A 26,772-nucleotide genomic window follows, 5' to 3' on the forward strand; every position below is an offset into this window, starting at 1 on the left:
TTGCATTCAGTTCATGATTGTAATCTTTCTCAATTTTTCCCATATTTGGAATAAATTCCTTTTTATTAATAACCATAACATTTTTTCTTTCTTCGTAAAGATTTTCTCTTTGCTCTTCTGTTAAAATTTGTGATTCTATTGGAGAATTTAACTCAGGAATTTCTTGATAATAACCTTGAGGTATCTCTGGTCCAAAGTCAACTCCTTTAAGTTTAAGGTTTGATTGACTTGGTTCAACGTAAGTATAAAGACTTGAAATACTTTTTCTTCCTAAATCAATTGGTTGTCTAGAAGTTTGTCCTAGACTCTGACTTCTTGTGAGTAAGGGTTGAAAGTTAATTTTTACATTACCTTCATTATCTTGAATAATTTTTGTGGCAACTGTTTTTTGTATTTCAGGAGTAATTTGGTAATCTGTTTCGTTTAAATTTGTAAATTCCCATTCTCCCCCAGCCTGAATCTCATTCCAAAGAAGTTTCTTGGGATGAGAGGCAAAGGATTTTCTATTATAATTGGCTTGTAACATAAGAGTTTCTCCTTTTTCACTTGTTTGAAGTGAGTTTGGTAATATTGTTGAAGTTGTTGCTTTGTAATAAATTTGATAAATAAGTTCAAGATTTGAACTTCTTGAATCCATATTATATCCTTTAGTTTGAATGTCTAATGTTAATAATTTGTATAATGATTCATCATTAAGATTTGCCCTAATATTTGATTCCAACATCCCTAATATTTGCCCTAATATTGGTTGGTTTAACAAATTAAGAGTAGAATTGAATAACTGATTTTTTGTATCACTGCTGAAGTTAATTTTGCTCAATTAATTATTCTTGTAGGCTTTATAAAATCAAATCTCTGAAATTATTCTTCATATTGGCAATGATCATTGTTGAAGAACAATTTTGATTCTAAATATTGAAGTTCTAAGATTAATATTTGTTATTGGAATTTAACGGCTAGTCTTTAATATCATTCATTTATAATAGATTGAATTTGGATTGAACAAAGAATTGTTAATTGAACTTGTGAGGTTACTGATTGTGTGGTTATTAGAAATTAAATTGAAAAGGGTAATACTTAAAGGTATTTACAAACCTAAGTTACAAAGAAATATTAAAAACCCAATTCACCCCCTCTTTAGAGTATACCTAAATTCTCAATTTCTATTTTTATTAATAAATGAAAAATTCAATATATTTTATTAACAATATTTTAGTATTATTCTTTAGACTCTAGCCACCCTAAAGTTCATACGATTAAACAAGAATTAGTATAATGACAGTCAACTAATTAGAAATTAAATGAAGTGACCTACAAATAAATTATAATTTAAATTATATATAAAACAAATAGAAACTTTCCGTGCGTAATAAATGATGTGATCAAATTTTCGCAATAAAAGGAATTCTACACTATACTCGAGGCGACAAACTGAATATCATAAATACGTATTATAAAATATACTTCATCACTAATCAAATAAAATAAATTATTAACATACTTTTTTTTAGGCAAAATAATTTTGTATAATTATCTCAAAATGAGTAGATAAATAAATTGTAACATGGCTAACATTTAAATTAGAACATCCTCTATATTCAAAAATTCGAACTTATTCTCTTATATTAGATCAGAGAGACGAATCACTATGTTAAAAATGTAAATTTTTAAGAGTGGTTAAAAATGGGTTGATTATTATAAATTTCTTATAAAATTTTTATTGCACAAAAATACTAATTAATGATGATATGGGCATAAGCCCATTGATCCTCCCCATCATTTCTAATGGCACACCTAGAAAGTCCCAAGGGGGTGAAAATGTCATTTCATTCTCACTGCCTTAGGTGTCGCGCTGCGATTGGTCGCTCATTCCACGGGTGCACCAGCGAATTGATTATCCGTTTTTATTAAAAAAATAATTTATTTTGAAATTTGATTTTTTAAAAATAAAATATATTTTTATAAAACATTACCTATAAAGATTTCCGGAGCTATTAAAAATCACACTCGCTCTGCCTGTTCTGATCAACACACCCAAACCCTCACCCACCCTAGCCTCTCTCTCTCTCCTCCTCCCCCCCCCTCTCTTTTGCTCTCTCTCTCTCTCTCTCTATCTTCGAGCCACTGCAATCCTTCAAACCCTAAAACCCTCTCCTTCTCTCTCTCTCGATCTCAACTCTGCATCATCCTCCGTCTCTGCTTCTGCTTCATTTGTTTTTCAGAGCGCGGGTTCTCTCTCTCTCTCTCTCTCCCTCTCTGGTTTCGGTCTGTTACAATTGGAGTGTTTTGTTTGCGCGCCGATCTATTTGTGAAATTCGTGCAATTGTTCTGGAAGAATATGGCCGACAGCAAGCTCGATCTGCCGGACGATATCCTCTCCCTGAAGTCGGGGAATGAACAGTGCTCCGTCAAAGGTATTTATTGGATTTTTAAAATTTTAATTTATTTTTTCCCGTGGCATTCTGCTATCGGTAATTTTTCAATTTTGTGGCTCGCTTGCGGTTGGTGGTTATAAAATTTATGTCGCATCTGCTCGATCTGTGGTATCTTAACCATCGTAGTTGTGATTGGTGGGAGATTTATCATGTTCTTTTTTCTCGTTCTGTTTTTTCGTTTTTCTTTGTGATTTTCTCAGGTTTTTGGCTGTATTGATCGTTGGATAGGGTTTAGGGGCGGCTGCTAGCTTAATTTTGTTGTTACGATGTTTAATTTTTACTGTTAGGGTTTTTTTTTTATTCCTTTCTTTGGAGATCGTGTCTGTTGCCACGATACCTTTTTCGATTTTTATGTGATACTTGCATGGTCCACACACTAGGAGGTTTGCCGATACTTGAGATTTGAAATTCCCTAACTCATCCAGTTCTTCTTGATATCTTTTTTTTTTTTTTTTTGCATATTTTGCCCCGTTAATGTTATGGTTGAACATGAGATCAATGAATGATCTATCAATATGTTGCTTTTATCATCTATATAAAAAAATCCATGTTTGATCTAGTCAGTGCACTAGAGGGCAAAGGGTCTGCGTTTTTTTTTTTTAAGTAATTGTTTTTTTGCATATTCAAATCTCTAATTCTGGATTTGAGCATATGGTTATTGCGACTGTATTTTTGTCATTTTCATTTGGTTGCTGACATGCTTTGGGTCAATGTTCAGCTGTACTATTTGTTGAGGCTTATCTTGCTAATCTGGTTTGCAGTGATTCTTAGGATGTCCTAATTCATTTAGTAAGATTTGCTTTGATTCTCAGGATCTAAGCTATTATCCCAGTTCATGCCAGCTGATGCAACAGAGGGAATGCGTTTTGAATTAACTGATGTTTTTTATAGTAACAGGGTTCTACAATTTGTTGAGAAACTTTTTTTTTAGTTATTTTGCCTGTATTTTGACGTCATACAGTTGCAACTTGGAAGTGTTGTAGCATATTTTTCCTTTTTGTATGAACTCTATATTTTTTTGGATCTTTGCTCTTTCTTTTCAATTGTCTGGATCTTGTGATCTATAAGGGAACTAGATTATTTACTTCTTTTGACTTGTTTTGGCTTTGTTCTAATTAGGTGAAGCCTTGGGAGGACATGGCGAGGATAAAGTGGCCATGGGATTGCTTGATGATTCAAAAGGTAATTGTATTTTTGCATTTGAAGCTTGTAGAATAGGGCAACTTCTACAATTTAACAGCGTGAATACTTATCTTTCTTGAATGCTTATGTGTACTGGACAATAGAGCTGCTGTTAATCCTTTTTTACATTTTTTTTTAATTACAGATCAAGTAACAACAGATAGCAGCATACCTCTATCTCCGCAATGGCTAAATTTGAAACTGACAGAGACTAAGACATTAGTAACTGGGCCACCAGTGGTATAAAATTCTGAAACTCTTTTGATCTGCCAGTACTTTAATTAATTGTTTTTTGTTTTTCCACGTCACAATATCACAAATAGTTGGGAGCAGTATGGGTATAGTTTCAAGAACAGTGTTCTGATATTTAGTTAACAATTATTTTCTTGTTATGTTATGAGTCATGACAAGAGATAGCTATAACGTTATAAAGCGCACATCTTTTTTAAGATCTAAGATACAACTTTCAATTATTTTGGAAAGACTAAGGTTCAAGATTTTTAGAAATCAATTCATACTGCGATATTCCTTTCCTATACATGGGTTGTTAAATTTTTTAGCCAAATATAATATGATAATCACACACTCAAAATGTGTAAGCCTAAACTAAAAAGGTGCAGAAGATGTGCTTTTTGTATTAAGGCGCAAGCCTCAGCTTGTAATATGTTATAGCCTTTTTGGGATTTGGTATTTTAGATTGAGCTGCAAGGTGTTTTACATATGCCTTGCTTTGAATTGAGTATTTTAAAACATTGGTCTGGGACTCTGAATAGGCTTTAAAAAATTGCCATTCAAGATGTTTTTTGCATATTTTGGGTGTGATTAAGTGAGATTGTTGTTATGGCTCAACTTGATGAAATTATACTGTGAAAATTCCAGGAGAAAAGAGAAGACGACTTCATATATATATATATATATATATATATATATCCTGCTCATTATATATATATATATATATATATATTTCTATTATGAGTTTAGCGGTCCTAAATTTCTGTCAAGAGCAGAGTGGTGGTTGTTTTACTAATTACAATTTGTTGGGATAAATACTAACGAAGCCCAACTGCTTGGGTTAAATGCAATAGATTTCGGTTCGACATGGAATGCATAATCGTACAATATTTGTTCAAGAATGACATGATGTCATGATGAACCCACTGGTTTTTCTTATATCTGTGTGGTTACTTGCAAGGTGGAAATATTCATTCCGCCACACAGCCTCATTAATGCGTCATGTATAAATCAAGCTGTTATAGTCCAAGTTTTATTGATATCTTACATTTATTTTTAGATGTTCAGTGCCAACTTCATCTTGGCTGAAGTTCTATTTTTAGATTATCCATGCTGTGCTTGTAATTTTCTTAGTTTATCACATTACAGAATTTTACTGCCACCTTGTTTCTATATCTGTAGTTCCTAAATACAAAGTGCAAAATCTTATATTTGTTCTAAAGCCTACTGCAAGTTCTAAGATATATTTCTTGTTTTATGCGTTGGAATCCAGATCATATTGCTTTTTGTAAATTTTCTTGGTGGTTTTTTGACATTTTGGTGAATTGGTTTGATAAAGTTGTGAATTTTAATGAGAAGAGAAAAAAATATTTTTGTTTAAAAGCTTGACGAGCAGTAGCTATTCTTTAGTTTTTTTTTTTGTTTAAAATCTTGATGAGCATGGGCTGTTTCCAAATTTTATAAAAAATACCGGGCATTTCTCCCTTGGTATGGGCCATAGTCATTTATTAGGAAATCATTCAATATCATTGCTTAGATATTTTTCTTGTCCCCTAGTCATCGTTGCCCATTGATTTATGTGATATGCATGTGACAAGTGGCTTTATTTGTCTGATCAGATTTTTATTTAGTTTAGAGGAAATTTAATATATTGAGAAGCATGATTAATGAGGTATTGATGTAGGACAAGTGGCTATTTGGGTGGATCATTTTGACCCAGTTAGGAGGCCTATGTCAAAGAATAGGGTGAAAGGTTCATTGGGTCCGAAACCCAAATGTGCTTAGTTAGTTGTTTGTATGTGTGTGCAGTTTGCTTGTATTTGGATTATTTATGTTGGGGGATTGCTTGTAATAATTGTGTATTTTAAGGGGTACGTTTGTAATGCAATGTAGTTTTAGTGGTATGTGCGTAATTTCGTGTGTTTAGAGGCTTTCTTATAAATAGTGTATGAAAGCCATGATGTAGGCAGTTTTTGATGAATGTGAAGTTGTGAACATGGTCTATTTCTTTCCTAACTTGTTTACTAATGTTCATATATGAATATTTCTAATGCTGGATTGAAGCAAGGAAAAATTCTCATGTTGCTATCTTCTTTGTTATTTTTTGTGCTACATTTGTTTAACATTGGTCATGTTTGATCCATAAACCACTTAACACCCCCCCCCCTCTCTCTCTCTCTCTCTCGCGTGCTCACACACACAATAACTTCTAAAAAAGAATTCAATATAATGAATTCAAATGTTTCTTCTGATTGACCGTTGCTGTGGATTTCATTTACTTTTTGACTTATTCTAAAAGTGTATCATATGGTTGTGAAGCTGCATGTGTTATTTATTTTTTATTTTTTGGTTAAAATGTTGACTAAGGAAATATAGTTGGGCATGTATAGATTTCTCTTGAACTGCTTACTAGAGTCTATTTAATTGTTGTCCTTCATCAAATGCATCGTCTGTTTGTCTTAGCTTTGTCATCTGTAGCTATCTTAGTGCAATTTTTACAAGAAATAAAAAATGGCAGGAATTACGTGCACCGAATTCGTTGCCCCATGGAAGCTCCACCGATTCCAATCAGAAAGAGGCTTGGCGTTTAGATGGATCTCAGGACAAGAAAGACTGGAGGAGGACTGGATCTGAAGTTGAAAGTGGTCGCCGCTGGCGTGAAGAGGAGAGGGAGACAGGTTTACTTAGTAGAAGAGATCGCAGAAAAGAAGATCGTCGTGTTGATGCCATTTCGACTAGGGAAATTTCTGAGAATAGAGCTGCATCTTCTGATCGCTGGCATGATAGCAGTAACCGTAGTTCTGCGCATGAAACACGGCGCGACAACAAGTGGTCGTCAAGATGGGGTCCTGAAGATAGAGAGAAGGATTCTAGAACTGAGAGGAGGACGGATGTTGAGAAGGAAGATAATCACACTGAAAAACAGCCTTTTGTTGGTGGAAACCGCACAACTTCTGAGCGTGACACTGATTCTCGTGATAAATGGCGGCCACGTCATCGGATGGAAGTTCAATCAAGTGGATCAGCAACATATCGTGCCGCACCAGGCTTTGGATTGGAGAGAGGACGGGTGGAAGTTTCAAGTGTGCGATTCGCGCCTGGACGAGGAAGGTCAAATATCAATGGAAGCCTACAAATTGGCAGGCCTTCCTCTGCAAGCCCTATTGGTTCTGTTGCTATAGATAAGAATGATAATTTATTTGGGAAATATGGCTTCTCCGCTGATACATATTGCTATCCAAGGGGAAAACTTCTTGACATTTACCGTAAGCAAAAAATCCTTCCGGTCTTTGATACAGTGCCTGATGGGATGGAACAATTATCTCCAATAACACAAGTGGCCTTTGTTGAGCCATTGGCTTTTGCTGCACCTGGTGCTGAAGAAGAGGTACCAAATATGTGCAATCTCTTTCATATGTGTTTGTGTTTGCTTTGTGTATGGGTGTAGGGGAGGAGAGAGAAGGGGAAAGAGGGGGGGGGGGGTGGGCGGGGAGGTGGGTGTGGAATTACTTTTGTTAGTGGCTTGTGATATGATTTGGTCATTTTTACGTTTCTATTGAATGGTGTGATGCTTGCAGGCTGTCCTTGGAGATATATGGAAGGGGAAAATCACTAACAGCGAAGTCATCCACAATTCATTTAAGAGCAGAAGTGGGGGATTAGGTGAAAATGCAACAGGTAATTGAGGTGTAGATTTTTGGATTTTGTATGATCAATTTATAGCATTTTGGCTTCTGATTTGGAGTTTGTAATTTCTGCAGGTGTCAGTGATGTGTCGTTAAATGAGCGGAAGCAGAATTCCCAGAAGAGTTCTTCAATGAATTATGAAGAAACTTTTGAATCATTTGGGAAGGCTTCTGTAAATGGTGCTTGTCAAGGTCCAGGTTCTGAGGGATTGGATACTTCTAATTCACCTATGGGTATGGTTGAGGGTAAGTTGTATGCAACCTTGGATCATTGTTGTTTTACTGATTTTAAAATAGTAATATTTTACAATCTCCATTCGTCATATATTTATTTCTTGTGAACTTTTTTCTCAGTAACTGGTACCTACAAAGAAGGTGAACATAGATTAACACCACCAGTTGGTGTGGTGGCAACTGAGGGTCTGATACCAGGTATTGCCAAGAGTTATGATTTCAAAAGTGCCAGAGAGGTTGGTGGTTCAATCAATAATGTTGCTGAAGTGAAAACATTTGAAGATCAGGAATTGGATTCTGCTTTTCCAAACGTCCTTAAATCAGAAGGAATCAAATTAGCCACTTCTTTTACTCAGCTTCCAGATGATTCAAGTTCTCTTTTTGATTTTCAATCTCTAAATCAAGCTCCAAGTAATGATCATCTTTTCAAAGATGAATCATATCTACTTGGTAGGGTTAGCCTGCCTGAGGAGTTGAGTTTGTTTTATCGTGATCCTCAAGGGGCAATTCAGGGGCCATTTCTGGGGATTGACATCATTTCATGGTTTGAGCAAGGCTTTTTCAGTACTGATTTGCCAGTTCGTTTGTCTGATGCACCTGAGGGATCACCTTTTCAAGAACTTGGCGAAGTTATGCCACATTTGAAAATCAAAGCTGAATCTGCCTCCAGCACCAATCCAAATACAAATTTTGAATCTTCTGTTTCTTTTGGTGGCAGCCTGGAAGAGAGTATACCTACTTCTGCTTCTGTTGTTGAGTTTAAGGGGTTGGCTCTCAGAAATGATCAGCAGTGGGATTCTACTGCCTGTGGTGGTGGTCTGCCTGCAGTACCTAAACATGAATCTCAAACTAAACTCCCATATTCTGAGGACCAAGCTGTACAAAATTTTGTTGTACAAGATGAGGGTATGTTATTTTGATACCTCGAGTTGATATTTTTAATAATTTACATTTGTAGATACATAGCACGTAGACACTACCAATCAAATTTTTTATGATACCAATCTAATTGCTTTTCTTATTATCTGATGCAGAAATTGTCTTTCCTGGAAGGCCTGGTAGTAGTAGGAGTAATCCTGTAAATAGACCTGCTGCTAACTTCGATGATTCATTTTTCAGTTCCACTAGTCACCCTTCTGCAAATGAATTTACTGAAACTAACATGCCTGCCCGTAAGGATAATGAATTGCATCCTTTTGGCTTGTTGATGTCTGAGCTCAGAGGCAATAATTTGAGACACACTCAGTCATCTAGTGTGCCTTCAAGTATTGGTGATCCAGGCCATTCAATGGACCCCCTACTTGAAAGAGATGCTGCTTTTGCTGGTCACAGCTCATTTAGTGCTTTGGCTGATCAACCTTTTGTTGCAGAGACTTGGTCTGACGATTATAGAAGGAATATACTTTCAAATTCCAACTTACACCCAGCTGCAATTGATGCTCAACGTTTGTCTCGTATGGAGCAAGAATATAATGGTTTTGACCTGAGAGAGCATCTGATCTCACAAAAATTGCAAAATGAACAGTTTCAACTGCAGAGCCATTTGTCTCCTAATCCCACTTCACATTATGGTGGATTAGGTGTAGAGCAATATCCAGGTTATGCTCTTTCTGAAAACAAGAACGCTGTTGTCCAGCAATCACTCCATCGTCCAGTCCCAGATTTGGAGCATATTTTGGAACTTCAGTTCCAACAGCAACAGCAGATAGAGTTTCAACAGCAGCGTCAGTTGCAGCAGCAAATTCGTCACCAGCAAATGAAATTGCAGCAGCAGCAGCAGCAGCAGCAGCAGCAACAGCAACAACAACAGCAGCAGCAACAACAGTTTCTTCTTGAGCAGTTGCTGCATCAGCAGGTGTCTGAACCTGCTTTTGGGTTGTCAAAGATGGATCCTACCGGGGACAACTTGCTTGATCAGGTCTTATTAAGGAAGCAGCTACTTAATGGACTGCAGCAAAATTCCCATCCTTCAAGGCATCTTGATCCATCTCTAGAGCAGCTCATCCAAGCTCAAATTGGCCAGATGATGCACCGAGGACGGCAAAATGATATTGTAGATCTTATAACTCGGGCAAAGCAGGGGAATACCCTTCCGTCAGAGCAGCAACTTCGTTACCAGCAAGAACAGTTGCCAGCTCAGCAGTTGCCAATGGCATTGAGACAGCAAATGGGAATGGACGGAGAGAGGGGTATTGGTGGGGTTTGGTCAGTTGATGAAACCAGCCAGTTTGGCAGGACTCCCATTGGTCATCACCAGGCCCAGTCAGCAGGGTTTAATGCTTTAGACTTTTACCCGCAGCAGCCTAGGGTTCCCTATCAGCAGCAAATGAACCTTCATGACTGGAATCTTGCTTTACAGGAACAACAGCAGCGAGGATTTTATGAGCCTGTTCCTGCTGGTTTTCCTGGGATGAAGTTGGACAATTCGAATGCTCGTTTGCAACACCTGGACATTCAGGAACGGCATCCTTATATGCACTCCACTGATAAATTGGGTCCTGGTCCCCCCTCTCGGAACTCTCAAATTTTGGACCACTTCCAGTCTCCTCTGTCAGATGCACTAGAGAGTGGCAGCTATCGAAACAATGGCCATTTGGGAAATAGTTGGTTAGGAGCTCAGATGGAACAACTGCATCTTGGTGTTGAGCAACGGAAGAAGGAGTTGAAAGTTTCTGTGCCTTCTGTTGAATCAAAATTTTGGGCATCAAGCAGAGATGATGAGGAAAATTCAAAGCGAGTTCTAAGAGACTTGCTTCACGAAAAACTGGGTCTTCAATCTGCACAGTATTCTGACATCGACCATCGCCTTCCTGCTTCATCTTATGAAAGGCGGGAACCATATTGGTTATTTCCTGAGTCGACCTCATTAGATCGTCCTTTGAATTGTTCTTCAGATCAGCAAGTTGATTTAAACAACTCCTTTACTGAAGGCCCCCAAAATTTTACTTCAAGCAGCTTGTTGCAAGATCGCTTGATTAATGCTGGTGTAAACGAACAATTTAACAAATTAGAAAGCAGTGAAAGATTTGCCCATAGATCTAAATCTGGACCATTAATGGAAGATGAGCCTTTTGTGTCAATTGCAAATGATAATTCTCAGGCAAGCTATCTGGATTCTAGCTTGATTAGGATGTCATCTGGGGATAAAAGCTTCTCAGAGGGAAAGAAGGGGAAGAAGCATGGGTCTGAGAGCAAGAATCCTATGAGTAGGTCAATATCAGGGATTGCAGAAGACTTGGCTGGCAGACCAGAGGCTGCTGTGGAGTGTGGGGACCTGCATGTTAATGCCCATAATAGGAATTCGTCTTTGGGCAATACTGGTTGGTACCTTGTTATTTGATTTTATTTTTTGCTTTTTCTCTGAAAGGCATGATTTTATTGCATTTATATGAGTGTTAATATCTTGGGAAATGGTGCAGGTAGTAATGCCAGCTTATACAGTTATGACATGGGATTAGACAGAGTATCGACAGAAGAAATTTATGATGATAGGTAAAGTTTCTTGTGATTGTATTGCAATGCAAGATTGATTTCAGCAGTCACTTATGAAATTTTATCAATCATAGAAATCTATCAATCGATATTGTCATGTATTTTTTTTTCCCTTTCTTTTTGTTTTTGGGTTGGGGGGGGGGGATGGGGGTGGTGAGGGTGAGCCTTGGATCAACAGTGAGGTTACTCCGTTGTGACTGGTTGGTCATGGGTTCAAGTTCAAGGAAACAGTCTCTCTGTATAAAACATGGGTAAGGCTACTCTGTATAAAGCAGGGGTAAGGCTATGTATATTGTGATAATCCTCCACCTACACTTGCAAAGTGCAGAGCCTTGTCGCTCGGGGATGGCCCTTTGTGGGGAGTGGTGGTAGGGGTTCGGTTGTGGTTTGGTTTTCATGTGGGGAGACTGGTGAAAGGTGGATTGAAGGTGCCATTTTTCAAAAGAAAATCCTGCTGCATGAAAGAGTTCACTTTTTATGGGATGATGGTGGTGAGTGCGAGCCTTGGATCAACAGTAAGGTTCCTCCTTTGTGACTGGTTGGTCATGGGTTCTCAAGTTCAAGGAAACAACCTCTGTGTATAAAGCAGGGGTAATGCTATGTATATTGTGATAATCCTCTCCCTACACTTGCAAAGCAGGGAGCCTTGTGGATTGAAGGCGCCATTTTTCAAAAGAAAATCCTGCTGCATGGAAGAGTTTACTTTTTATATTGAACTTTGTTAAACAGGCCTGTTCAATTTTTTTTTAGGTTTGGCATGTGTCTGGCATGAAAGGATGAGGATTCCCAAAAAAAGAGTTAAAAAAAAAAGCATGCACCCACGAAGAACTGTATTAGCTTAAAAGATTGCCTGGGCACCCAATTACTCATTTTAAATAAGTCCAGATGCCTTCGTTCCATAAATTTGATCCATGTTTATTCCTAGTTACTCTTTTGCTACTTTAGAGCCTTGTACTTGAATCATTGCTTCCCTTAATATTCCATGCATTGAGAATTGTTTCATGTACATCATATTGATTCTTTAATGTGACATGAATCTTTTAAAGAACTACATGTGATGGATCTTTTAATGATGTAGTTCTTTACTGCCCAGGGTGCTCACATATTGAAATGTTTATTACCTCATTCATTTTACTTATGCTGTCGTCAGTTCTGATTTTTCATGTGAAAATGTGCTGCATTCTGCGTACGAGGTGAGGTGAATGTATAAATTTTTGATCCTTCATAATTGAGCTGTAATTTTTTTTCTTAAGGTTTTTTAGGAGCACAGGTTTAGGATTTCATCTTTTTGATTCTGTTGTGGCATCGTGATTAGCCTAAACATCTTCATTATAAACTTCAAAAGTGATTTGGGGATCTCTCATAAAACTAACTTTTTGATACGTTCTTCAATGTTACTTGAAATAACTGACAAGATTTGTGTTTAAAACAGTTTACCATTGGAAAGTGAACCAATCCAGTGCATTTTGCAATTTACACATGGAATTAAAAAATGTAATCTGCTCTTAATTCAACAAATAGCAGTTAAATGGTTCTGTCATGATTATATTATGGTTTCCCCCATTGCTGAAATGTAAAGTATCTATTTGGTCACTATTGCTTTCTTTGAATGTGGTGTGGCTTTTCTTTGTTGGACTGAGGGAAGCCCTTGAGTTCTTATGTCAATCCTATCTTCTTTCCCTGACAGGCTGTCCATGATCTCATCTAAAGTGCCTGATAAATCTTTGCTCAAACGCCCTCCGGTCTCACGAGTTCTATCTTCCCAGGATGTTTTGTCAGAACAGGCACCTTCCGCTCCGATTGTCAAGCAGAAAAGTTCAATAAGCCTTGCAACATTTGATGGTAACCTCTAAACTCCTTTAAAGCTGTCTGTGTTTTTGCTTGATATTCAAACTACTTGAAATGATGAAATTGTTCTCCCCCCCCCCCCCCCCTAAAAAAAAAGCTGTTGGATGTTTGAATTTTTACCTATTATTTTCTATGCTTGTACTGTTAGTCATTTAGGCTCCATTTGGAGCTAGGAAAAATGAAGAAAAGAGAAAAATATCTAGAAATTACTTTTCTTCTTTGGTTGTCAAGGAAAATGAAAAAAATCAATAGTTTAGGGGCTGTTTGATAACGCGGTCAAAAATTACTGAATCGAAAATCAGAAACGAAAATAAAAAATTAGAAACAGGAACTAAAAACCAGAAATTAGCAAACTTATTTGGTTAATATTTACAAAACTAAAATAAATTAATAATTTAATTGAAAAATGCTCATTTTTGTCTTTAAATCGAATAATATTATAAGAAATATGATTAAAAAAAATTGCAAAGTAACACTTAAAAAAAAAAAAAAAAACTATAATAAAAATAAAAATTGTCATAGTTATTTTATTTAACGCTATACTTTCAAAATTTACTTTACAATGAAAATTTTATTGGGCATGACATTGATGACTGAAAAATAGTAAAATTATATTGTAATTGGTTTTATTATTATTGTTTGAAATTTATGTATATATTTATTTTAATTATATTTAATATGATCATTTACTTTTAATTTTAATTTAAAAATGTAGAAAATGAATGATTTAATCCAAAAGAACTATTTATTGATATTAAAATTTTGATAACTAGTTGTCGAAACAACTGAAAATCATAAAATTTGGTTTTTAATTTTTTTTTTTTCCGAACAGTTGATAACTAACAATAGAAATAAAAAATTGACAACGTAAACAAACATATTTTATAATTTGTTTATTCACTATAGAGAAATAGAAATAGAAATAGAAATAGAAAATAGAAAATAGTAATAATACGAAAAAGACCCTTAATAATGAACAACTTAATAATGAATAAGATTTTTTAAAATAATTTCTGTTGCATTTAACCTTTTGATTTTTCTTGGTGCACATTTGGTATGTAGAAACGAAATGGAAACCAAGGGAATGGAATCAAATATATTACTTGATTTGGCCAGACTTCCCATTCAAATATTCGATTCATTCCTTTTCTACCTTATTCTGTTTGTTGTAACGAACTATGTTGCTTTTTGGTTTATGAGTAATGCTTGGCCTCATTGATTGGGCTCTAATAGTTGGGTTATGGTGTTGGGCGCCTAAGTAAGCTCCTTGATTGTTCTTGTTTAACTAAATCTATCGCGGGCTTTGATTTTCAGAAGGCAGGCAAGAGTTTGGGGGAAATCCTGCGGCAACCTGGATTCCTGAAACTCAAGCAGCATCCAGCAGGAAGGATGTTCATTTCCGACGCGCTTCTTCTTGCAGTGATGCTTCTGTGTCAGAGACTTCGTTTATTGACATGCTCAAGAAACCAGTTCTTCTGGAGGCTGATGCAGCTAGTGGGGCTGCATTGGAATCGGACAGCGGCGGGCAAGCTGGGCGAGGAGGCGGGAAAAAGAAGGGGAAGAAGGGAAGGCAGATCGATCCTGCTCTCCTTGGTTTCAAGGTCTCCAGTAACAGAATCATGATGGGTGAGATTCAGCGCCTTGAAGATTAGCCCCCCTCTGTTGTACAATCTCTCAACTGTAAATTTCTTTCTTGTCACTCCCGGTAGAAGTAGATGTACAGTTTCTGTTGTAAAATCCTTCCTGTGTTGTATTCTTCAAATATCCAGTTTTCCCCATTGCTGCAGCCATCGAAGATGTTTGATTTGTATAGAGCTGTTGAGGTAAATGATCGTGTAAACACGCTAATTCCAGGGTTGGGAAGTCTACCCAAAAAATGTATTTTGAAGGAAAGAAGCTGATCAATAAAATGGCTTATCGGAATGATATGTTTGGGCCATTAATGGTATGTTTTAGTTGTGGAAAATAATTCTTTTTCTATACCCAGCATTTGGATATACATGGATTTTGATAAATAGAGTAAAAATATATTCATATTTTAAAAAATTTTGTATATTCAAATTTATGCTTCTAAACTTACGCTCTCAGACACTATATAACAATATTTTATGAGAAGTTTTTTTTTGTTTTCTAATATTATTAGAATATTATATATATATATATATATATATATATATATATATGTAAGTATATTTCAAACATTATAATATGAATATTAAGAATTTTAAGATAGGGGGTGGCTGCCCTTTAATTGTTGATTACAAATAAAAAATAAGAGGTGTTTATATATATATGTTCTCGCAAATTCTTATTGGAGACTAGAGTGACAAAGAGAAAAGGAAAATTAATTAATAAAAGTGTATTACTTTTTCTTGATCTTTCTCGTCGATCCTGCATGAAGTTATATCAAGTAGTCTTTTGTATTTCACTATTATGCTTGATGTCTAAATGGAATCTCTACGAACGCTCCTTTCGATGAGCTTCCTTGGGCTTCTTTAGAGCTTTAACTTTCACACAATAATGTTTGGAATAGAAAGAAAGACTGAAAGAGAGAGAGTTTTGGAACTAAATAGACTTTTTCCCTCCTCGAACACAAGAGTCGGAGCTCCTTTATATAGGCAAGCACTACTAATAAATAAGCACAATTTGCTTTCTCAAAAGTAGATGCCAAATCAATATCGACATAAAGTAAAAGCTACTTTAAATAAAGGAGGGGACAACACATGCTTTGTTACTCACCTTTTCAAAACAAAACAAAATGTCGACAACTTTTAATAAAGTAACTTTTGACTAAAGCATAAAATACAAATACAAAAGTAATTGATATGACTCGACGAATTGCCCTTTCGGCGAGGCCTGAGATATGATATGGTTCTGGACAAATGTCTGATATGACCCTTCTAAGTAGTCCGCTCAGTCTGGCCTAGGATATGATGACACCTGGACTATCATCTGAATCATACATCTGACAAAGATCTCGTCCTCCTTCAGAGATCTTTCAAAGTTCCAATGATTTCTTCATCGTGCTCTATTCTTGCAAACTCTGCAAGTACAATTTAAAGATCACTTTTCATGGCCTGGATTGAAGGAAGATGATGCTCACAATTTTTAATTTGATTAATTATTCTTTTTGCTTCAATTGCAAATTCTGCTAAATTTGCTTCTTCAAATTTCTGGAGGAACTTTCCTTTAATAGCAATCAAAGTTTCATGATCTGCGAAGAATATACAATCCAAAGCCATCATTGTTTCAAGAAGATAAATTCCCCACAAATTTTAAACCAATTCATAGATTTTCCTATGTTTATGGAAATCCTCCCAGTTTGGTTCTTCTTCATGAAAATCTGAGACTGCTTCGTCCTTCCAATCTTTTAGAAAAAGATTTCAAAACAAAACTTTTTTTGATTTCAACTCAATTGGTTCAATGTATCCAATCCACCATAACTGTCTCGGATTAGTGAAATTTAACACATGTTTTACCATTGATGGAAGGAAATCAAAAGCTTGTCCCATTTTGCTGAATCCAAAAAACTGGACTTCTCCTGTCCTTAAGGCCTTTTGTACTGCAATTAACAATTTAGGGTTAATATTTCTGGGAATGTGTAATTTCGGAATACACAATCTGCTCCTCATCCAAAATTGTTTTAATTCAGGATACTCCGAAATACTCACTATCGCTCTGGTAGTGAAGTTGTATTTCTTAAGTTGGATATCCATTTCTACTTTAAGCTTCATCTGTTGGTGAATGAATTCTGTTGTACTTTCCCTGTTCATAGTTATGAAGTTTTCTGAAATAATGACTTTAAATTCTTCCAATATTTCGACCATTTCTTTTAGACCAACTAAAAAAGATGTATTTGTTGGAATTGCTGGATTATTAATTATCCCTTCTAGCAAATTTCTTTTTTCCTTTGAGATTTCTGGAGTCCTTTCCAGAAAATCTTCAATAACCAAATCAACTTCGACTGTTCCTTTATCCTTACTGGATCCTGAAACATTCTTGTTGATGGCAACTGAGTCATTTTTCTGTATGCCTTCTCCTTTTACCCTCCTGGTTCTAGGATTTTGGACACACTGGGTGCTGTAATGTCCATATTGACTGCAAATGAAACACTGAATATGGCTCTTGTGACTGGGATTTTCATCTTTCCTAGATGAGCTTCCCTTCTTCATTTGGCTTTGTTTCGGAATTGGAACTGGACGTTCTCTCTTCTGAGAAACGCTTCTTCTTTCTTTGCTACTTCATTCTCCATTTCTAGAGTTGAAAGTTATCTGTCTTTGTTTGTCAACAAATCTAGCAACTGGACAATCTGCCACCTTATGCCTTTCCTGACAAATTGGACATTTGAAATGGCTGCTATTGCTTGCCATTAGATCTGCAAGAATTCAAATATCTAGTTAGACTATCAGCAATAATATTATCTCTTCCCTTAATATGTTCTACATTAAAGGAGTAATATTGTAACTCATTTCTCCATCTAACAAATCTTGCTTGAATGCATCGTTTTAACTTAATTCCCATGAAGTGCTTTACATAAAAACTATCTGTTCTAACGATGAATGGTTTACCCAAGAAAAGTTCATTAGCTCTAATTCCTTTAAAGACTGACAACAACTCCTTTTCATGAACTGGTTAATTAAGTTTTGCTCCATTAAAACATCCACTCCAATATCTACTGAGGTGTTCTGCTTTATAAATCTTTCTGATTTTTAAAACACATTCTCATGTTATATCAGAAGCATCGGTTCTAGAATTATATCTAATTCTGTGCCGTCTGGATATTCTAACTTTGGCAAATTCTGAGTTTCTTTCTCTAAGGCTTTTACTACTTCAATATCCTTTAAAGTCCAATTCCAAGGATTCTTTACTAGAACCTTTTTCTGAATTGGTGCTGCATTTTCTGCCAAATTTTTAATAAATTTTCTAATGTAATTCAATACTTTTAGAAAGATTTGACACTGCCTTCTGTATTTGAATTCATTAGGAAATTCACATAACCTTTCTTCTATATGTGGCTGAAGTTCCTCTTCACTTCCTCGAATTTTTATACCTAAAAATTCAATTTGAGATTGCATCCATATGGTTTTTCTTTTGGAAAGAACCATTCCTTCTTTTCTGAACACTTGTGCCACCTGTCTCAAATGTTCTAAGTGGTCCTTAATATTTTTACTAAATACTAGAACATCATCAATGTAAATTGCAACAAATCCAGTCATTCCTTCAAAAGCCTTATCCATCATTCTATGGAAAATTCTTGGGGCATTCTTTAATCCAAATGGCAAAACTAACCATTCAAAAAGCCCAATCGGTGTAGTGAAGGTTGTAAGAGCTACTGATCTTTCTTTGACCTTTATCTACCAATATCCTGATTTGAGATCGAATTTGGAATAAACTGATGGTTTCTCCCTTCTTATTTTATTTCTAAGAGACTACTGATTAGGTAAATTATGCCCATCATCTCTTGTTTCTCTATTCAGATCTCTATAATCAATAACCATCCTGGCTTTTCCACGTACTTGCTCGGTATGATTTGTTACCATGAATGCAGCACTCCTGTGCTCACTTGTACTGTGCCTAATGAGTCTCAAATTTAATAATTCTGGAATTTGCTTCTCAAATTCCTTTATCATTTCATTTGGATAACTAATCCCTTTACTTCTGATAATTGTATAGGGAATTTTAAGCACAATATCAGCTTCTGACATGACTTTCTGCCATAATGCCTGCGGATTCTCCGACCAGTTTCTGAAAGCATCTTCTTGATTTTTTTAAGATTACTTTCTTCATCTGACTGATTTACCTTTATGATACTTCCTGATATCAGTTCCTTCCAATTATCAAGTTTCTCCTAATAATCAGATCTTCCTTCCTCGACTATCATATAATTCTTTATAATAGTACCTGAGGACTTCGGGATGAAATGGTTATCTAGGATTATTCCTTCTAAAAATATCGTAAATGGTTGATATTTCCTAAGGAATTTATTTCCCAAAATAAAATCATCTGGTAATTCTGGAATTAAGCAAAGAATTTGCTCCTCATAATCTTTGCCATTCATTCTTATCTTCACATTTTTGGCAACTTCTCCTATTTGGAGTAATGCACTGTTACCAATTATAACCTGAAGATTCTCTGATTCCCAAGTCACTTCTAGAAATCTAATTCTTGCGCAAGATGACGTACATCCAGTATCGATAAGAGTTGTACATTCCACCTTACTGATATAAATGTTTACCAGTGTTGCCCATTCTTCGATTTTGGCACTTAAAATGGATGTTCCCATATATGCTATATGAGATTGGTCTTCTTCTTCATTTGCATAGATAGAGATTCTTATGCTTCTATGACCAACTACCCTTTTACTACTTGAAGGTCTTAATTTAGATGGTCGAGATCCTTCTGACCTAGTTTTTGAATTAATATCTTCCTCTCTAAATACACTTGCTTTACTATGAGTATAATCACCTAGAGGTTATAATTAATTTATTTGCCTCTTGTCGTATTGACTCTAGCAAAAGATTTTTCAATCTCTTTTATGTTCTTGGGGTTACCCAAATCTATGGCCAACTTAGTGTTCTTGGATTTGCGACTTCTGGTTATAATCCTTTGACTGAGTCAGTTTCATTTGTCTCAAAGAATTGAGTAAATCTACTAACTCCCCTTCTGAGGGTTGGTTTCCCTGTGTTATAGAACTTCAAATATAATCTGGTAATGAGTTTGATGCACCTCCTATCTGGGCTACATTTTAACATATTCTGCCAGTCTTGTATGTTAACTCTAGTCTAAAGAGTTTTCTCCACACTTTTATCTTGAAGATCAACATGTAAATCTGGTATTACTTTTATCCAGGATGCTCTTGAATGTAAGTTAGCCTTTGCTCCCTCTAGTAAGGACCTACCAAAATTACCGATACTTTCGTCCATAACTGTAATAAGGATAGGAAGATCTTGCCCTTTTCTTACCAATTGATTTATCCCAACCTGGATAATTCCATAGTGGACATATCTTGCCTTCTTATACATTACTCTTTGAACTTCTTGTGTGGTGAGTAATGGAACTATAAATGTCCCTGCATCCGTACTGGACACTTTTGCCGTTACCTCCTTTTCGATTACCTTTACTGTCTCTTTGTAAGGTATCCATGAGATTTGATATGCTTTAGCCCAACTGGCTTGAGGCATCCTCCATTCCTGACAATCCCTACTTTCTGAAGGAATTTCAGTTTATGCAGCTTGCACTAGATCTTCTTCTTCTCCGACTAGAGACACTAGTTCTGGTGCTTTATCTACTACTCTCATCATAGCTAGTCTTAACTGACTTAACTTAAGATTAAAAGGAGATTCATCTTCTGAATCTTCTTCTTCTTTATCTCCAGATTCGGAATATTCTGAGAAAATAGAATATATGCTCTCATCATTTGAGTCTATCTCCTCTCCCCAAATTGGTTCATAAAAAAATTCTGAAGAGTTCTCCATCAAGATACTTTTGAGGCTACCCTTCCTCTTCTCAGCTTCTAGACAATTATTAACTTTATGACCCTTCTTGACATAAAACCAACAACAGTCACAATTCTCTAGAGATTTTCCTTGCGGACACTTAGGATATCATCTATATTTCTTCTTGAACGATTCATTGACATCTTCTCTAACCCTATTGGGTCTAAGATATCTTTTCTCTGGGTTTTTTCTGCCCTTTTCTAGAGCTCTTCCTTTTTCCAAATTTCTTCCAAGTCTTTCCTTTGACTTTGGATGATTTAATCTTCTTATGGCAAACTCCTCTAGCACAACTAGTTTCTACTCGTTCTGAGTATCTAGTTGGTCTTTGGTTACAGCCATATCTCCCTGCTACCCCACTTGTCTTGGGACAACAATCTGGATTCATATAAGGCATATTTCTCACATCCTGAAACATATGCCGTTGCAATAGTAAAGTCTTATCATTTGTCTTACTATTTCAGCTCTAACTCCGAGAGTATCTGATACTTCTGTATCTCTCTCAAGTCTCTGCTTAACAACTTGTTTAACTACTTCTGGCCAACTATCGGGTAATTTGTTGATGAAGACTTCTTTCGCGTATGCTTGATTTTGTGGCCCGAGCTTATAATACCAATATTGAAATTCACAAAGATACTCTTCAAAGTAACACATGTCACAGATCCGAATCTTTGTGAGAGCCATTCTGGATTTTTCAACTAGCTCGTCACCTCTATCAACTAATGAATATCCTACAAAATTTTGTTTGAGGAAATCTGCTATGATAACAATTACTTCATCTGAAGTTTTGATGGTGTTTATGATAATGGTACTCACATTTGAGTTCCTTTGAAGTATCTCCCAAAAATCTCCATCATTTCCTCTTAGTGTGGCTACTGCAAATTTATATGCTTGCTCCATTGGCCAAGATTCGATCCTCTGCTAAGGATATGATATCTAATATCCATAGCCCAATAATCAATTGAAATTGGGGGATCCTTTTCGCAATTGAACCTAAGGATTGTTCCATTTCGGGGTACTCCCTCTAGAACACTTTTCCTTGGCTTGAATTCCTCTTGAATTCTGCCTGGATAATTTAAAACAGACTTCTGCTGTTTTGCCGTGGTTTGGAGCATTTCCTTGAAAGATAACTTCTTTCACTCCCACAGTTGTGGTTCCATTCTTAGGGGCTGCCATACTGGTTTTACATCCCAAGATGAAACTTCTGGAAAACTCACTTACACTGTTTCACGATAACTTGATGGTCCTGCTCTTGCAGATCCAACCCTTCCAGATCCCTTACTGGTTCTTGCAAGAATTTTTTCGGCACTAGCTAGTTTCTTAGCCTTGAGATCTTCTACCTCATTAAGCCTTTTATTGATTCTCTTTTGAATCTCTGAGACTTCATTCTCTGTCCATTTTTCACGATGTAGAAGTTTATCCAACTCTTCCTGAGCATTTTGGATATGTTCTGTTATGTCTGACAAAACTTTTGTTTCCTCAATGTCTCCGAGAGCACTCTGAACCTTCTGTTCTTGTGCATCTTCATAGTCTTTAGCCACATATCTTCCTGATATAATGCTTTTGACTAGAGACGATTGAGGTTCTTCTCCCTTACTGAGAGATTGTATTTTTTCCTCGTAACTTTTCATTATTTCTCTAATTTTATTCGTGATAGATTGATTTTCCTTCATCTTTGAAGATTAACGAGATCTTGGCCGTCTGATTGTGATCCTAGAGTCCCGTGGAGTTGTTCTAACTACCACTCACACTGCCTAATTCTAGATTGATAAAGACCAATCTGTCTTTCAATCTCTATTAGTTGTGATTTTAGACCATTCTTAACTATTTTTAGGTCTATCACAATAGGATCTGATTCAAAATTGGCTTTAGAAGAAGATAGTTTGTAATATTTTTCTCTCCATACCTCTGCTATTAAGTTCTCATAAAATCTTATATTAGATCTTATTGAAGTCTCCTGATAAAAAAAGTGACCCTTGTTCTCTATCTCTTTTACTGATCATAATACCATATTTCTCCTCCTGAGAAACACTGATATTAGGACACAGTCTCTGATACCAATTTTTCGCGAATCTTTACTGGACTCAAATCTGATACTAGAGTGACAAAGGGGAAAGGAAAATTAATTAATAAAAGTATATTACCTTTTCTTGATCCTTCTCTCTGACCCTGCACGAAATTGTATCAGATATTCTTTCGTATACCACTATTATGCTTGGTATTTAAAGGGAACCTCTACGAACACTCCTTCCAACGAGCTTCCTTAGAGTTTCAACCTAGTTGAGGATTGCTACAAACAATGCAGGCCCAATTTTTTAATTTATTGTATGAATACCCATTAGGTCTCTCTGAGCCAATGCTAGTGGTTTATTTTTCAATCTTATTTGGAGGAGGCTCATTTGTACTGGGTTAAAAACACGAACTTATGTATAATTTGGTTAATTAAATTTGAGAATGATTTAACATAACTAGGTTTGAAACATCTCTACTTTGAGATGTGTACAGAGGAATCAGTTTCGATGATGAGAATGCTCTCTGAATGAAAATGGATGAAAGTGTTTGCGACATTAATGTCGAAAATCATTCTAAGCCCACGAAAATTGAGCTGTCATTCCTCAAATGGATGCCATTTTGATAATCTAATAATGCGTATATTAAAAATCTAAGAACAGAGTAATGAAATGTTAAGAGGACTTACACTCACCTCGGCAAAAATTCAAGGTGTTTTTTTTTTCAATGGTTTATATTGGCGCAGCTGACCACTTTTAACGGGAAAGCTTCCTTGGTTCAGTTTTTGCCCATTTGCATGCATGAGCTTTGCTCTTCACCACCCATCTGCGACTCCCCCTCCTCAGAAAGAGACAGAGCACCACCCATTTGCCCTCTGTGTGAGAGAGATATAGAGATCTGCTCTGGGTAGCAATTTCTTTTGGCACCACCCACTTGCCCCTCTGTTTGAGAGAGAGAGAGAGAGAGAGAGAGAGAGAGAGATCTGCTCTGGGTAGCAATTTTTTTTTGGCTTCATCCAACGGCTCTCTCTCTCTCTCTCTCTGGTTTGTGTGAGGAAGGGTCTGGTTTGGGTAGCCCTTCTTTCTTTGGGGTCGAATCCCTTTCTGCAGTTTCTGGGTTGGAGGCATTGCAGGGCAAAAAAAAAAAAAAAAAAAGTAGGCTGGAGGAATCGATCATGGGTTCTGTAATAGTGGAACCGGAAGACATATCTTTGTTTGGTGGCCAATCTACCTCCTCGTCACCATCCTCAATCAGGAACTTAACCACCATCTGTCTCTCTGTTGGAAGGATCCATTCACGAGGCATCTTCTTCGGCTACAATCCCCTGCATTACTCTGCTCCTCTTCTGCTGCTGCAGCTCTCTATTGCCTCTGCTGTCATCCTCATCACTTCTGCTCTTCTCAAGCCCCTTGGCCAACCCATCATGGTTTCCCAAATATTAGTAAGCCCAACACATCCCACACCTTACATTCTCATTCGTTTATGAATTTCAGTTCCAAAACTTTCTCGTTGATTGCTACAAGAATGAACAAATCCCCAATAAAACAACAATTCAAGAAAAAACCAGGAACTAGAAGAACTATGAAAATACCAGTGCCACCGTATGTTGATTAACTGCAATTAATGGCTGATGCTCATGACCTTGATTGCCAGGGTGGTATAATCCTAGGTCCATCGTTTCTAAGTCGGAGCGACGAATTCAGGAAGATCCTTTTCCCGGCGAGAGGTCTCGTAGTCCTCGATGCGATTTCTGCCTTCGGGTACATGTTTTACTTCTTCCTGATTGGAGTCCAAATGGATCCATGGATATTGAAGAAGGTGGACAAGAAAACATTCTCCATTGGGATGTTTGCAGTGGCAATTCCCTTGCTACTGAGCATTTCTTTGGCCTTCCTCCTCCTGCAATTTATCAGCATGGACCCAAAGGTGGCCGCCTCGCTTCCCACCGTAGCCCAAGTAGAATCCGTTCTCGCCTTCCCGGTGATTGCGCACTACCTTGCTGGGCTCAAGATCATAAACTCCGAGTTTGGGAGAATGGCACTCACTTCCTCCATGGTCAGTGGCGTGCTCAGCTTCTCAGTCATAACCATCACAGTGCTCATGACCCAACAATCTCACAGCAAGTTCAGAATTTTCCAAACCATCTTTACCGGCATTGCGCTTGCGGTGGTCATCTTCTTGGTAGTTCGACCTGTAGTGGTATGGATGATAGGGCGGAATCCGCCGGGTGAGCCGTTGAGCGAGGAGCAAATCTATGCCCTGCTTGTTGGTGTGCTGGTGGCTGGTTTTCTCAGCCACGCCACCGGTCTGAACATCTTCTTTGGTCCTCTTGTTCTTGGGATGGCCATCCCGCCAGGGCCGCCGATTGGTTCAGCCTTGGTGGAGAAGCTTGATCTCATGATCTCCTGGATGTTCATGCCACTGTTCTTCGTCAAGGCTGGATTGGTGATCAATGTGTTCGCCGTCGAGCTCAAGAATTTCTTGATCGTGCAGTTTGTCATTCTCATTAGCTGCACTGGCAAGTTCATGGGAGCATTTTTGCCTGCTCTTTTCTGCAATATGCCATTGAGGGATGCAGTTGCAATTGGTCTTGTCATGAACGCGCAGGGTGTTCTTGAGCTCGGTTTGTTTAAAATGATGAAGAAAGTAAAGGTACAGTCGCATACATACATTTACCATTCAGAGTCTTAAATTTCGATTTCGACTAAAATTCGTGGCTTCAAAAGTACGAAAGTGGAAATTTCGATACCGATCAATATATATTACCTCAAAACTAATCTGAGAACTTAACTTAGCTTCTAACCAAGTGCAGGCAATAGACAATGAAGCATTTTATGTAATGTGCACCTCCATGGTGCTTGTAACTGGAGCCATCACACCCATTATAAAACGCCTGTATGATCCTTCCAGGAGGTACACTGTGTACCAAAGGCGAACCGTGATGAACTCAAGGCTTGACTCTGAACTCAGAGTACTCGTCTGCATACACGACGAAGACGGCGTCCCGGCCACCATCAACCTCATCGAAGCCTGCAATCCCACCAAGAGAAGCCCCATTGTCATCTACCTCCTCCACCTCGTCAAGCTTGTCGGCCGCCCCAACCCCATTCTTATCCCCTACAAGATGTCCACAAGGCCTGGCTCCAAGTGCAGACCCTCAGAGCACATTGTCAATGCCTTCAGGTACTATGAACAAACCAGCAACGGCCTCATCTCGGTTCACCCTTATACCGCAATCTCCACCCACGCAAGCATGCACGATGACACATGCCGAATTGCGCTCGATCGCAGGACTTCTCTCATCATAATCCCTTTCCACAAGAGATTGAATGCCAATGGCGCCACGGGCTCATTCAGCAACTGCATCAAAACTGTGAACAACAATGTTCTTAACACTGCACCTTGCTCAGTCGCCATCCTTGTCGACCGAGGGCTGGTAAACACCTCGAGGCCGATGCTTGCCACTTGGTCCTCGTATCGCGTGGCAGTTATCTTCTTCGGAGGGGCCGATGACCGGGAGGCACTCGCCTTAGGGGCTCGAATGGCAGGACACCCAAACATCAACCTAACAATGGTGAGGCTGCTTGAGAATGGGAACATTAACAATGCTGACACAAGGGAGAGGAGGCTAGACAATGAAGTAGTGGGTGAGTTTAGGCTTAGCATGGTTGGGAATTACCGTGTAATGTACATGGAGGAGGTGGTGATGGATGCTTCAGGGACCGTTGCCGCGATCCGATCCATGGAAGACAATTATGAGCTCCTCCTTGTTGGGAGACGCCACGATCCAACGTCGCGGCTCATGCGAGGGGTTATGGATCAGAACGAGCTCTCAGCGTTGGGAGTACTTGGAGAAGTTCTGGCCTCGGCAGATTTTCAGGGCAACACCTCAGTCTTGGTGGTGCAACAGCACACCAATGTGGTGGAAGAAGGCTATGGAAAGCAGCAGATAGGGAACATAGAGGAGCAAGGCAGGAGAGAGGAGGAACAAGGAGATCTTCAAATTCATAGGTCTGTCTAATGATTATGCATCAAGAAGGGGAATCATGAATTTGATCAGATCAGTGTAGATTAAAGGATTGTAGTTAAATATTTGTACATCATACAAATTAGTTAACACACATGCATGCATACTCTTTGTGCACAGGCCATAGGATCATT

The 26,772-nt window shown here is 37.5% G+C and overlaps 2 protein-coding genes across 3 annotated transcripts; both read left to right on the top strand.

Moving 5' to 3' along the window:
• The first annotated feature begins 2,003 nt into the window (after positions 1 to 2,003).
• Positions 2,004 to 15,047, top strand: LOC131168189 (uncharacterized). Of its 2 annotated transcripts, none has more exons than XM_058127469.1 (11): positions 2,004 to 2,414; positions 3,555 to 3,617; positions 3,763 to 3,857; positions 6,367 to 7,236; positions 7,427 to 7,526; positions 7,610 to 7,780; positions 7,889 to 8,674; positions 8,803 to 11,092; positions 11,192 to 11,260; positions 12,948 to 13,102; positions 14,423 to 15,047. In XM_058127469.1, exons 1-11 carry the CDS (start codon positions 2,339 to 2,341, stop codon positions 14,758 to 14,760), a joined length of 5,013 nt encoding a protein of 1,670 aa, XP_057983452.1. In that variant the 5' UTR covers positions 2,004 to 2,338; the 3' UTR covers positions 14,761 to 15,047. The 2 variants fall into 2 exon arrangements, with proteins under 2 accessions (XP_057983452.1, XP_057983451.1); XM_058127468.1 differs by having other exon boundaries at positions 2,016 to 2,414; positions 8,803 to 11,088; positions 11,188 to 11,260.
• An 8,491-nt stretch (positions 15,048 to 23,538) lies between these two features.
• On the top strand, positions 23,539 to 26,714 carry LOC131168284 (cation/H(+) antiporter 15-like). The gene is made up of 3 exons (XM_058127604.1): positions 23,539 to 24,052; positions 24,265 to 25,263; positions 25,424 to 26,714. The coding sequence occupies exons 1-3, from the start codon at positions 23,786 to 23,788 to the stop codon at positions 26,630 to 26,632; spliced, it is 2,475 nt and encodes an 824-aa protein (XP_057983587.1). The 5' UTR covers positions 23,539 to 23,785; the 3' UTR covers positions 26,633 to 26,714.
• The last annotated feature ends 58 nt before the right edge of the window (positions 26,715 to 26,772 follow it).

This window comes from Malania oleifera, chromosome 11, assembly GCF_029873635.1.
Source record: "Malania oleifera isolate guangnan ecotype guangnan chromosome 11, ASM2987363v1, whole genome shotgun sequence".
In the NCBI taxonomy this organism is placed as follows: domain Eukaryota; kingdom Viridiplantae; phylum Streptophyta; class Magnoliopsida; order Santalales; family Ximeniaceae; genus Malania; species Malania oleifera.